The sequence below is a fragment of the Lytechinus pictus genome, chromosome 5 (genome assembly GCF_037042905.1).
Source record: "Lytechinus pictus isolate F3 Inbred chromosome 5, Lp3.0, whole genome shotgun sequence".
Lineage (NCBI taxonomy): Eukaryota > Metazoa > Echinodermata > Echinoidea > Temnopleuroida > Toxopneustidae > Lytechinus > Lytechinus pictus.
The window spans coordinates 29,918,875-29,931,900 of NC_087249.1; the positions used below are offsets into that span (position 1 = coordinate 29,918,875).

At 37.4% G+C, this 13,026-nt stretch overlaps 1 protein-coding gene across 2 annotated transcripts in view; it reads left to right on the forward strand.

Moving 5' to 3' along the window:
• The first annotated feature begins 6,220 nt into the window (after window positions 1-6,220).
• LOC129261580 (sorting nexin-27-like) overlaps window positions 6,221-13,026 on the forward strand; it is an 89,611-nt gene continuing 82,805 nt past the window's right edge. The window contains exon 1 of one of the 2 annotated variants that reach the window (XM_064100213.1): window positions 6,221-6,630. In XM_064100213.1, coding sequence (XP_063956283.1) covers window positions 6,386-6,630 — 245 coding nt within the window. In that variant the 5' untranslated portion in view covers window positions 6,221-6,385. The remainder of the gene's footprint in view (window positions 6,631-13,026) is intronic. The other variant, XR_010293722.1, reaches the window with a different exon arrangement.

A 13,026-nucleotide genomic window follows, 5' to 3' on the forward strand; every position in this document is an offset into this window, starting at 1 on the left:
ATTGTCATCGAAAGCTGGCGCCACATGTGATGTGACCAAATCAGTGATTGACGATGTGCAATGATGAGAGAGGTATAGTTCATACTGTATTATGCTACAGCCCCACTGGTGAAACCGATTCTATGAGCCCGTAACACAAAGTTCAGTTCAGTTTTATTTTTTCTCATTTCCAACAAAACAGTATACAAAATCCATCATAAATACATTTATAACAATTGAAATGTATAAAGAAACATGTAACACAATATATATATTCATCTAAATTATACATTTGAAACTTAATATGGATCATTAAATATTTGTGGCTGAAAATAACCCGGGAAAATAACATGCTGAAAAAGCGTATAGCAATAATTGTAGAACAATTTCATGTGATTGATTGCATTGACTTCAATGTGCAATAAATCCCGAAAGTCAGTAATTGATCGTACACTCTAAATTTCAAGGATTCAAAATAAATCCAGATCGGCTAGATAGTGACCAGCCGAATTTTTGAGTTTATTTTAAATCCTAAGGATTAACTTTTAAATCTCAAAAGATTTAAATTCAAATCTGTTAGATTTATATTTAAATCAACAAGGTTTAAATCTAAATCTAATATTCGGCTGGTCACTGTTCACAGCCGATCTGGATTTATTTTAAATCCTTGGAATTTAGAGTGTACAGGATCAAGACCGACCAGCGGTTGGTCATCGGTATTTGGTAATAGCATGGACCTATATAATAGGTCCATGGTAATATAGGATGTGATTGTAGTATTGCAAGAGTCATCTTCCTGTATGTTTTTTTTTGCCACTGTATCACAATATATAGCATAATTCGGATAAAACAAGTGGATTCTACTCTGCCCCCCCTTTTTTTTTAGCCCGGGACATCTAAACCTCCCTTTTAAACACGGGCCCATGCTTGGTTAAAAACGATCATGCTCTTCGAAAGAGAACCTCCTCCAAAATCGGGGTTTACAGATATCATTTAATCAGTCTTATATTATACCCGGGCAACCTTGTCGAGATAGAGGGGCAAACAAAATCTCGACAAGCAAAACAGCAACAAAAACAAACAGATATATGCAATATGATATAAATGCAGGTCAAATTTACCTCCATTTTCAGATGCATTTTCTCCGGTAAAAAAAAAAAATCTGTCAGGAGCAGAGGCACCCCCTTGTTTAAACTACTGCTTGGTGCCTATATTGACACAGGAAAACGAGCAAACCCTTCTTAAACACCAATATTTCTCATGGTAAATTACTATACAGCGCGTCCCAAAAAAAATGTCCCTCTGACATAGGACTGAATTAATTCTAAAATGTGGTAGTATTCTCAAATAAATGTTCATGAGTAGAAAGCTCATTTCGTGATCTAACTTCTATGAAAGTTTCATTGGTCTCGCTTCAGCGGTTTTGAATACACACCCTGTTACGTAACAGTGGTGCATTTTAGCCCATTCCAAGTTTACAGCATTGATGCATATCTGCATTGTCTATGGCATGTTAACCCCAATTTTTACATCCAGGATCTGAGCAGGGACATTTCCCTAATCATATCCAGACTCATCAAATTATAAACTTGGGCATGTTCAGAAGGGCAAGAAATATAAAAAATCAAGTCTTTTGATGATTGATAAGGGGAATCAGTGCACCAACTTGAAAGAAAATGTGAATGATGGATGAGTAAAATAAGCTCAATAATAAAGGAGAATCCGCAAGTTAAACACCCTTTGCGAAAAAGGAACTTTACCAGAGAAAAATTTGACTTTTTTCTTTTAAAAAGTTACATTGAATTAACTTGACCACAGTAGCTTATTAACTAAAAAAACATTAATAAAAACAAAAATGCAGTATTAGGCATGAAACAGACATGACCCGTTGTCTTAATCATTGTGCATCTCCCATTTTCAAACATGAACTGAGCTGTCAAATATTGTTTTGCCCTTCTAAACATGCTCAAGGTTGTGATTTGATGAGTCTGGTTATATCTTGGAGATTTCAAGGGTCAGATCAGGGAATTCCTTGGTCAGAATGGTCAAAGGGGGTTGATATGCTAGAAAGTGCAGAACACACAGTAATGCTGCATGCATGCAAACTTGGAATGGGCTGAAAAGCACCACTTTTACATAATAGACTGTGTATTCAAAACCACTGAGGCGAGACCAATGACATTTTTATTAAAGTTAGAACATGAGATGAGCTTCCTAGTTAAATACATTTCATTGAGAATAATTTTTATTTGTTGAAGTAATTTAGCCCCATATAAGAGGGACATTTTTTTGGGACGCGCTGTACATGTAGTATTCGATCTATGTATTGTGAGTGAAGAGAGGAGAAAGATTTTATTAAAAGGACACCGAGAAGACAAACTAAAAATTTAGTTGATCGGGCAAGAGGGAGAAAGAAGGAATGAAACGATCAACATAGGCGGATCCAGGGGGCCCGCCCGCCCCTCCATCCCCCATTGGCGGAGCAAAGATCTATAGATCTATATAAAAATTTCGCTCGCATTGCCTTTTAGGTGATTTACATATCTTGCTCAATATGCAGCTTAAAATGTCAAACTTTGAAATCAATATACAAAACATATTTCAGCTCGGAAAACGAACTTTTATTAGTTTGTTTGATTTACAAATTGATTTTTAAAAAGTGCTCTGTAAAAAATTATGTTTTATGGTCTGAATATTAACATTTTTTGCTCGCGCTTGCAAATTTTAATTTGCTAGGTACCTATTATTTTCCTGTATTCCATAAAGTTATCCAAATATCTCTATACAGGTCAGATTGTCAAAACGTATCAGCTAGCGCTGCACGCTTGCATTTTGATTGGTGAGTTATGTATATCTCAATATTAATTCTATAACAAACTACAAAAATCCCCATTTCATGACAGTTTATCAAAAATTTCGGCTCGCGATTTGCGCTCGCATTGATTGTTGAAAATATATTAATTCATGCATCTTATTCATAATTACAAAAGTGCTTTAAATGTCCAGTTTTCAGGCCACTATATTAACAGATTTCGCGCTCTCATTATTTAGGTTTATTAGATTGAGAAATAAGATATTAATTTAATAATCAAATTGTCCCTTTTCAGAATGGAATATTTTTATCTCGCGCTTAAGAAGAGAAATAGGAAGATAATCATCATTTTCATAATTATGATGACATAATATTCTTAGAATGTCCCGGTCCTATATATGTCAAAATTCAAAGTAATAATAATGAAACATATCAGCTTTTTTAACTGTGATCCATATCCACCTCACAATTTTCATACAAAGTGTTTGAAATACAAAGCTTAAATTGACCCTTTTTCAGATCGGAATATTTATCTTAAATAAGCTCGCGCTTCGCACTCGCTTGATTGATTTTCAAGTTATTTAGAATGCCCAGATTCTAGGTCGAAATCTGAAACACGCCTGCGCATCTTTATTCAGATATGCAGCTTGTTCTCTATTTAAAGTTCAAGTCCACCCCAGAAAAATGTTGATTTGAATAAATAGAAAAAAAAAAAAAGCATTATGCTGAAAATTTCATCAAAATCGGATGTAAAATAAGAAAGTTACGACATCTTTAAGTTTCGCTTATTTTTCACAAAACAGTGATATGCACCACTCAGTGACATGCAAATGAGACAGTCGATGATGTCCCTCACTCACTTGTTCTTTTGTTTTTTATTGTTTGAATCATACAATAATTTCATTTTTACAGATTTGACAATAAGGACCAACTTGATTGAATCATATAGTATGAAACAATGCATGCTAATTGCACATGTTCAGGGAGGAATTAATCGTTGTTTCACACGACAACAGGGAGAAATTTGGAATATTTCATATTTCACATAATAAAATACAAAAAAAATAGTGAGTGATTGATGTCATCAGTCTCCTCATTAATTTTGCATACCGACAAGGATGTGAATATAACTGTTTTTTGAAATTAAGCGAAACTTTAAAATGTCATAACTTTCTTATTTTGCATCCGATTTTGATGAAATTTTTAGTGTTATACTTGTTGGATTTTTCTCTTATTATTCGAATCAACTTTTTGTTGGGGTAAACTTGTCCTTTAAATCATTATCCAATTTCAGATCACAATATCAAAAAATTTCCGCTCGCATTATTAATGTAGAAAGATTTCTAATTACTCACCATTTTCATGATTTACAAAACATGAATAGAGTGTCCCATTTTTAGGTGTAAATTTCGAATTTATTATCCTTTTCAGGATTACAAAAAGTGCTTAGAATTTCCATTCTTCAGGTAGAAATGTAAAAATTTTCAGCTCGCGCTTCGCGCTCGCATCATTTGATTGTTGAAATATTTAACGTCTTCACGGCTAACTGCAAGCAGCCTTTAATAGATCCTTTTTTGATCAGATCAAAACGTATTTTTAAAAATTTTGCTCGCGCTTCACGCTCGCAGTAATTATTTAGTTGGATACACATCTCGTTTAGGATCACAAACATTGCCCAGAATGTTTAAATATTAAATACATGAAATAACAAAATAGCTTGCGCTTCGCACTATGATTTAAATAAGGCTTATAAGATTATTATATATGTTGATTTATAAGAACAAAATTAAAAGTGACTATTAGGACAACCCCATCAAAGAAACAAAAAAAAAAATCAACTTCGAGCGGCCGATCGGGGAAATATGGCCTCAAAAAAATTCCGGGCCCCCCTATTGGCGAAGGCTGGATCCACCCCTGATCAATAAATTAATAAAAATAAGAGAATCAACGAAAGGAGACTCATCATGAATGGCGTGTGGATCATACACAGCACTTACTAAATAAAGCACCAATACGCCCTTCGGAATTGTAACCCTCTTCCTTAATTTGCCTCTCTCTATATACCCATATGGGAACCCGAAGGGTAAGAGAGTCATTCTACCTGTAATCATGGACTAGCCAGTATCCGGATGGATCACTTTTTCAGAGTCATTGGTTGACCAAGGAGGGCGGGGTTGGGGCGGCCTGTACAACCACCCCACCTTCCAAGATAGAAACAATGAATTTTCATCTTTAAATTCAATTATTCCATTAAAGTGCTTAAATGTGCTTAAAACGTACGTCAAGCCTTCTTGTCGATACATTCTGATCGATCGTGTGTTATTTGTTTACCTATGCACCATCATGGGCACTGAAAACTTGTGAAAAAGTCTATTTCACGCTGGATTATTATTATTATTTTTTAACTGCACGACTATATAACATTGGTCTGCTTTGTACAATGTGCAACTTTTGTTTCAGAAAATCACTTCCAGCCTATCACCCCTCCCTAGCATAACCATTGGTTTCTCTTGGACCTCCTCCTTATCATCTCATCATCATCATCATCATCATCATCATCACCGTTATCATTCATCATCATCATCATCATCATCGCTATCATTCATCATCATCATCATCGTTATCATTCATCATCATCATCATCATCATCATCGTTATCATTCATCATCATCATCATCATCATCATCATCGGTGATTTTGTTGTTTACTTACTTACTTGGATTTACTTGGATGTAGAGACATAAAGCTAAGCTTATTTGTCCCTCGTCACGTAGGGTTGTCTCTGGTATGGTGAATATTTTAATGGATGGGATTTCCAGTGCCTCTCGATTGCAGATTTAAATGCATTTACACTAGTAGCAGAAACTGCTTCCTCTGGCAAAGCATTCCAGTTATTTATGCTTCTAGCTGTAAAAGCATATTGCCGTGTCTGTAATCTACATCTCATCATCAACATCATCATCATCATCGTTATCATTCATCATCATCATCATCATCATCAAGCAATCATCAACATCACTCGTCAATCATCATCACCTTCATCATCATCGTCGTCATTGTCATCATCATCATTATAACCATCATCATCATCATAACCATCATCATCATCATCATCATCATCATCATCATCATCATCATCATCATCATCATCACCGTCATCACCATCATCGTCGTCATGCATCGTCGCGCGTCATCATCATCATCATCATATAACCATCATTATCATCATCATCATCATCACCACCACCACTCTCATGGCTCTCATCACCTTCCCTCTATTATACTATTATAGTATTTTTTCCCCAGCACATATTTCACCGTCCACCACCTGCGTACCGGATCGGACCCATTTTGTCTATGCTCACATAGCTATCAATGCACGTACGCGCGTAGTCCGTCGAATTCGATTCGGCGAATCTTTCGTGAATCGAATACCGGTATGGTACAGTACGGTACGCGTACGATACCCGGCCGTATACACTTCCTGATGCGGTCACCAAAAGTTGACTTCATCAGGTCAAGTTTTGTATGTCTCTGTGTTGTTGGTTCTGAACTTCTGATTTCCAAGCTAGACGAAAAACTGTTGAAGTTATTATGGCTGATGACGAGCCATCTGACAGCTCCAAGCGTTCAGATATTTACAACACACCTCGTGTTGTCACCATCTGCAAGAGTGAGACGGGATTTGGCTTCAATGTACGGGGGCAAGTCAGCGAAGGTGGCCAGCTCAAATCTATCAATGGCGAACTCTATGCGCCTCTTCAACATGTCAGCGCAGTGTTAGAAGGCGGGGCGGCCGAACGAGCAGGTATCATGAAGGGCGACCGGATCTTGGAAGTGTAAGGAATCTCATTTTCTTCCCAATTTATTACACGAGTTGACTAATCTACTCATTGAAAGTTGACCGTGGTTGTAATGATATCGTGGCGACTTTGCATCTTTGGACTTTGGTGTTGCTGTGTGTGTTCTGTGTTGTCCCTTTGACTTGGTCTGTTTCATTTTATATTGTCAATTGACATGGAATTGTATGAATGGGACTGCATTGAAATTAGGTCAACAATTAGACTTGGAATATTGAAAAGATGTGCAAAGTGTTCAAACTTAGATCTATAGATTTTTACCGCCATGAATAAAATAACTTGGAAAGAAAAATGTGAAAACAGAAATTATGCATTTACCACGATTATATGGATGAAGGTCTATCGTGTGGCAGCATCCTGACATCGAGGTACAGATTGGAACCTCAAAAAAACGAAAAGTTCTGTCGAGATACCTCTCCTTCTTTCAAAATTCAAAACAAAATGGCTGATCGAGACCGAGGCTATAGCAATTAGCACTAGCGCATATCGAAATGGTCAAATTCGCGCATGCGCCCTACACCCTCGGTACCGGTGTCGTATTATTTATTAATTTTTTTTTTTAAATCTTTTTTTAGGGGGCTGTTGGGTAGGCCTGGGAGTAAACATTGATTGATCGAATGGTTTTGAGTGGCTTGCCGCCGATCACTATTCGATTAGTATGTAAAATTTACACTGTTCGAATGTTCGGCAGATTCCGATTATACACTTGGGATCACTCGAATACTCAAGGAATAGTAACAATATTACAAGATAACAATGATGATAATGTTTTTTAAATACTTGATACAGGTTTAAAATTGATGTTATCAAGGTAATTTGTCAAAAATGAACAATGATAGTTAAACACAAACCTTTTTGTTAAATTTTTATCCCACCCGGCCTTGCCCTCGATACACAACGTATGTTGGCTGCGTGCTTAAAACAGAAAGTACACACACAAGTAGCTCACTTGAGCTGATATGTGATTGGACCTTTGATGGCCAATTAAACTTTTTGGGAGACAAAGCAGGCCTCTACAAAAATTTTTTTTCATCACTTGCCCAACAGGGCAAGTGATGAAAAAATTTGCTTGCCCAATAGAAGAAACTGCTTGCCCTATTTTTTTTATTTTTTTTTATTGACTCATGTACAGTATAAAAGAACACACATTTAAAAGTTTATTTTAAGCAACGTAGGCCTGAGTCATTACGTTTATTTTGATTTTTTTCGCTATTTATAAATGGGGCTTAATTTAAGGTTAAAAAAACCTTCACCAAAGTTGCGAAAATTTCGTACTTTGCATCTTTAAATCCATGAAATGATTATCTGTTTGCCATATTTCCTTAGAATTGTTTTGATTTAGTTGGAAACTATAAAGAAAGCCAGTGAAAAATATTCAGCTCTTTATTGACTCTGAAAAAGATCGTTTTATGATGTAAAAAAAAAATCAAAAGTGGAGTGGCTAAAATTTCACATTTTGCATATTTCCTGGAATTTTTTAAAATTAGTTGGAAACTATCAAGAAAATTAAGAATATTCACCTCTCTCTTGTCTTTTCTTCATCATTTTATGATGTTACACTCGGTCAATATTTTTTTTATTGTAGCTCCGCATGTAGACTTTTATGGGGTTTTTTCATGGTGTTGCAGCATTGATCGTTGATGGTATCGTTTGATGGTATCGTTTGATCGTTTTACACTTGGTCAACATGAAAGTCTACATGTGGGACCACAATAATAAAAAGCATTTACCGAGTACATCATCATAAATCAGAGTAAAGAAAGAGAGTCAAGAAAGAGCTGAATATTCTTCATTTTTCAGTAGTTTCCAACTATCAAAACATTTTCAAGGTAATATGGAAAACAGATGGCCATTTCATGGATTTTTGCAAAATGTGAAATTTTAGCCACTTTTGGTGTTTTTTTGCAAATTGCTCAAGTAGCGCATGCGCAGTCATTGCACACATAGGACGTAAGATGCGATGGCACGGTTTTTCGAACGAGGTACCTGGCAATAAATTATTGGTAATTGGCGCTGTTTTTATATCAGTTTCCACTGTTTTTTTTTTCTGGTTTGATATAATCTGAGAGATAGTTGTGATTTTTCAAATGATATTGAAATTTAGAGGGTCTACTGATATTTTATTTCCAAAACAATCACTTGCCCGATCGGGCATTTGACTTTGAGAAATGCTTGCCCGCACGTCATTTTCACTGTTTTGTCGCGCCCTGCAAAGAAGAAGCAACGTGCGTTCCCATTATCAGGAAAGGTCGTGACAGAAACAAATTGACCCCTCCCCATCTCGGTGTGTGTGTAAGAGAGAGAGAGAGAGAAAGACGGGTGGGATCGGAGCCAGGAGAATTTCCTTTCATGCTTCAAAACAAAGCTTCCCCAGCCCCTTAAACATTCTGACACGCACCGTTAACTAAGCACAAGTTCTTGACTAGTCTCCCAAAATGGACCCAGTTATAGGTTCAAATGATAAAAACTTGTAATTTTGAAAGAAATTTCAAATTAAAAATATTTTGCAAAATGTTTTTTGAAATACACCCATGTACATGTGTAGCATCATGGGCAGTTCCACAAGTGGGGGTGGGGGCATGGTGTGGGCACGAGAAGAAATTTTTCAAGAAGTGAAAGGCACACCTGCGTGTCTGTCTCAAAGAATACATGTACTTCATGAATGAGTTGTTTACTACACGTAATTGTATTTTGGACTTCAAGACTGTAGGCTGACCTGGGCTCCGTAACACAAAAGATTGCGATGGATTGCAAATATGAAAGAACCGCTCTGATTGGTCCCAGGTCAGTATTTTAAACCAAATGCATGTGTAACATTGATATTGATTGGTCAGTTCATTTAGTGATTGATCACTATTCTATGTGTTACGGAGCCCTGGACTGATTCATTCATATGCAGGGGTGTGGCACTTGGAGGGATGCTTAATACAAGTATTGATTTAGGAAAGATTTTTCATTAGAACAATAAACCAAAAGTTTTTCTCATTTCATAAAGTTTCTTTTGACATAGAAATCAAAGAGAAGGGGAACAATAGATCTACTTTCATTTATGAGGAATAGAGATAATACTCTTTACCCCCGGTCTTTACCGTACTACCGTATATGTTCAATAATTGAACCCTGGCTAAATTTGTAACATGTGGCTGTGCTGGAGAATGTCTGCATTTGGGGTCATATGTAGGTCAACTATTGTGACTTAGAAGACGTGATTCCGACGAACTATCAAATCATTTGATTGTTCTTTAGGAAATAATCAAATGGTAAAAATGACATTCGCCCCAAGCCTAGTGTTGGGATTGGCTCACTCACTCATTTAATTCCAATCTAGACCTAAATGTATGCATTTACGTTTCTTGTGTCACGATGTAATGTATTATGGGATGGAGCAGAAACTGGGGCCCGTTTCATAACTGTTGTAACTTTGCCATTATGGTAACTACCGTGGTAACTAACTGTAATCTATAATTTGTCTAATCATCAAAATGTATCTCGAACAAAAATTGTATACATTTCATCTATTTCCTACGAATTTGTTAATTGATTATTGAAGTATATAACACTTATTTTGTTTTGTACATTTATACATATGTATATATATGTTTGTTATGTTTATTATCAGAAAATGGAAATGAAATAAACTAAACTGAAACTGAAACTGAAACTGAAAACATAGCCTCTTGTTGAGGCCCTGGCGTCTGCTTCCCGAGCGAAGCGAGGGATTCCCTAATTCGCGAAGCGAATTAGGCCTGGCGCGAGCCAGGGCCTCTTGACATCTGAACTGAATTATATATTCATGAGGAACGTCTTCCTAATGAATATACATGAGTCATGATATTACCGGTCACCGAGTAAACCAATGAAATGTCAGAGCTGTTTCGTTTTGGGTTCGGAATACTATAGTATAGTAGTCCATTCAACCAAAAAATTACTTTTTTTCTTTCCAGGGCTCTTTTTGGAGAAACTTAAAAATTTTCCAGGGCTACTTTTTCATTTTCCAGGGCTCTTTTTCCACTTTCCAGGGCTACAATTTCTGGAGCTATTTCGCGGCTTTTTTGCGTTTGTGTGTGTGTGTGAGGGTATGTCTGTGTGTGTGTATGTGAGGGTGTGTGTGTGTGTGTGTGTGTGTGTGTGTGTGCCACATTGAAGGGATGCTGGTCAGCACATGTACCACATGCACTATTCACGCCCGTAAACAGAGATTCACAGGTAAGTTCTCTTAGCTGACACGATCCTATGATGGACTCGCGTGCGCTGAAATGAGCAATGTTATTGTGCCACTGTATCTTGTATTTGCTTGTGTGACTCTGCGGGCAGCTCCGCGGTGATTTACGTACATATATACGTGATGTTCGCAACTGCAGTCGGGCAATGAGTTTGGGATTTTGTAGCACAATTGGTGTGCGCGTAGGAAACAGCTCAAGATTGTAATATAAGCGGTCACACGCAAATGCAAACAAGTACACATTTAAATGCAATATAATGTATAATGTATAATTTAAATGCAATCACGTACGTATGCATGAAATGCTACATAAATATACAGTGTTGACGGGGGCGATTATGAGTTTTGCAGTCGCCCTCGTGTGAATGTTTTTAGCCCTTTTCCGGGGCTCTTTTTGGACTTTCCGGGGCGAATTCGCCCGCCGCCCCCGTGTAATTTTTTGGTTGAGTCCATTATTCTGCAGGGGATTCATTTAATTGCGGGACACTAAAGGAGATATAACCAGCAAAATGCTACAAGTAGTGGTACTACTACTACTACTACTACTACTATACTACTACTGGCCGTAACAGACCCATCACCGCCCCGAAACTTCCCGGGAGATACTGCTCAGCCGCTGGTCAGACTTGAGTCAACTCCCAGCAACTCCACCCCAGCTTCCCTCACTGCACTGCACAGCGGAGATCGATAATCGACGCCCCGGTTCGACCGGTGGAATCGCATGAAATATTACATTTTTTCCATATCCTGTGGGTAGATGTACAAAGACATCTCGTCCTTTCAGTGCAGAGTTAATTTAATCGACTTGCAAATCCTTAAATCGGTCAATATTCAGCATTTTAGACTCATATTCAGCGCTCTTTGATATTTCGTCGTCACTCTTCGCCAAGAATCCAAGGGTCGCCATTCAAGATGAGCTCATGAATATTTAATATGACGTCATAGCAGCTCGCGCTCTCATTGGATGATTTTCACCGACCAGTTTTTGGTCGGTGAATTGGTAAAAACAATAAAAAACAAAAGAAAGTCGGTGAAATTCGGGTCAGATGTCAAGAGGCCCTGTCTCGCGGCGCTCTGCTTCGCTCTCTCCCTTGCTTTGCCATGTTCGCTCGGAAAGCAGCCGACAGGGCCTCGACAAGAGGCTATGGTAACAGGGCTCATCAGCCAATCATAATCAATACTATGGTAGTTCCCATAATGGCAAAGTAACAACAGTTGCAAGTCCTTTATGAAACAGGCCCCAGATCTTTGGAAAGTTAATGTACATGTGTGTATGTTGAATGAACTAATGAAAGCTTGACTTCAGTCTCAGTTTTGTCAGTGGTTCCGCTGGCCTATGACTTGTTTCACTACTTCTCCTTAGACTGAAACCATTCTTCCACTATATTGGGAACCTACACCTATTTAATAACACACACCCCCCTCCTAAAAAAAAAGAATAAAGGAGAAAACAATGATTGAAGTTGTTTGGGATAATCATATACTCAAACATGATACATGTATACATGCTCACTATGTAATCTCAGTGAAATTTCCAATCAGTCTGCAAGAAAACTTGTGTCAAAGAAACTTGTGTACCGTATCTTGTTTCTATTAAAATGTTACTATTTATAATACAGTATTGAAAGCATGAAGAAGAAGAATCACTCTTTGAAATATCTTACTCTAATTGTAATTTTTTTGCTTTTTGAAGAAGCTTCTTTGGCTACTTATTGTTGGTGTTGGGGTGGCTTGTCAGTGGTCACATTTATTTTTGATGCAAATTTGTAATTTCTATATTTTATTGATATACGTACGGGCCAACAACTCTTCAGTCTATGTATGGGTGAGTGGAGCCAACGCAGTTCAGCGGAACAACCAAAATACAGAGACTGAAGCTTTTGGTCTAGTGTGATCGTTGTCGATTTGTTGTCTTGATTTGTTGATTTGTCGGGTCTCGATTAATCATGGCGTCAACTTCGTCCTCTAAGTCTAAATCACAACGGAAACAGATGTTTCGAGAGTAATACTCGACTCGGTGGCCTTGTATTATCCGTTCCAAACTGGATGAATTTACCGCACGGTGCACTGTCTGTCAATGTGATTTCACTATTTCACACGGAGGAGCGAATGACATTACTGCCCATGTCAAACGGAAGAAACTCCTCAACCTC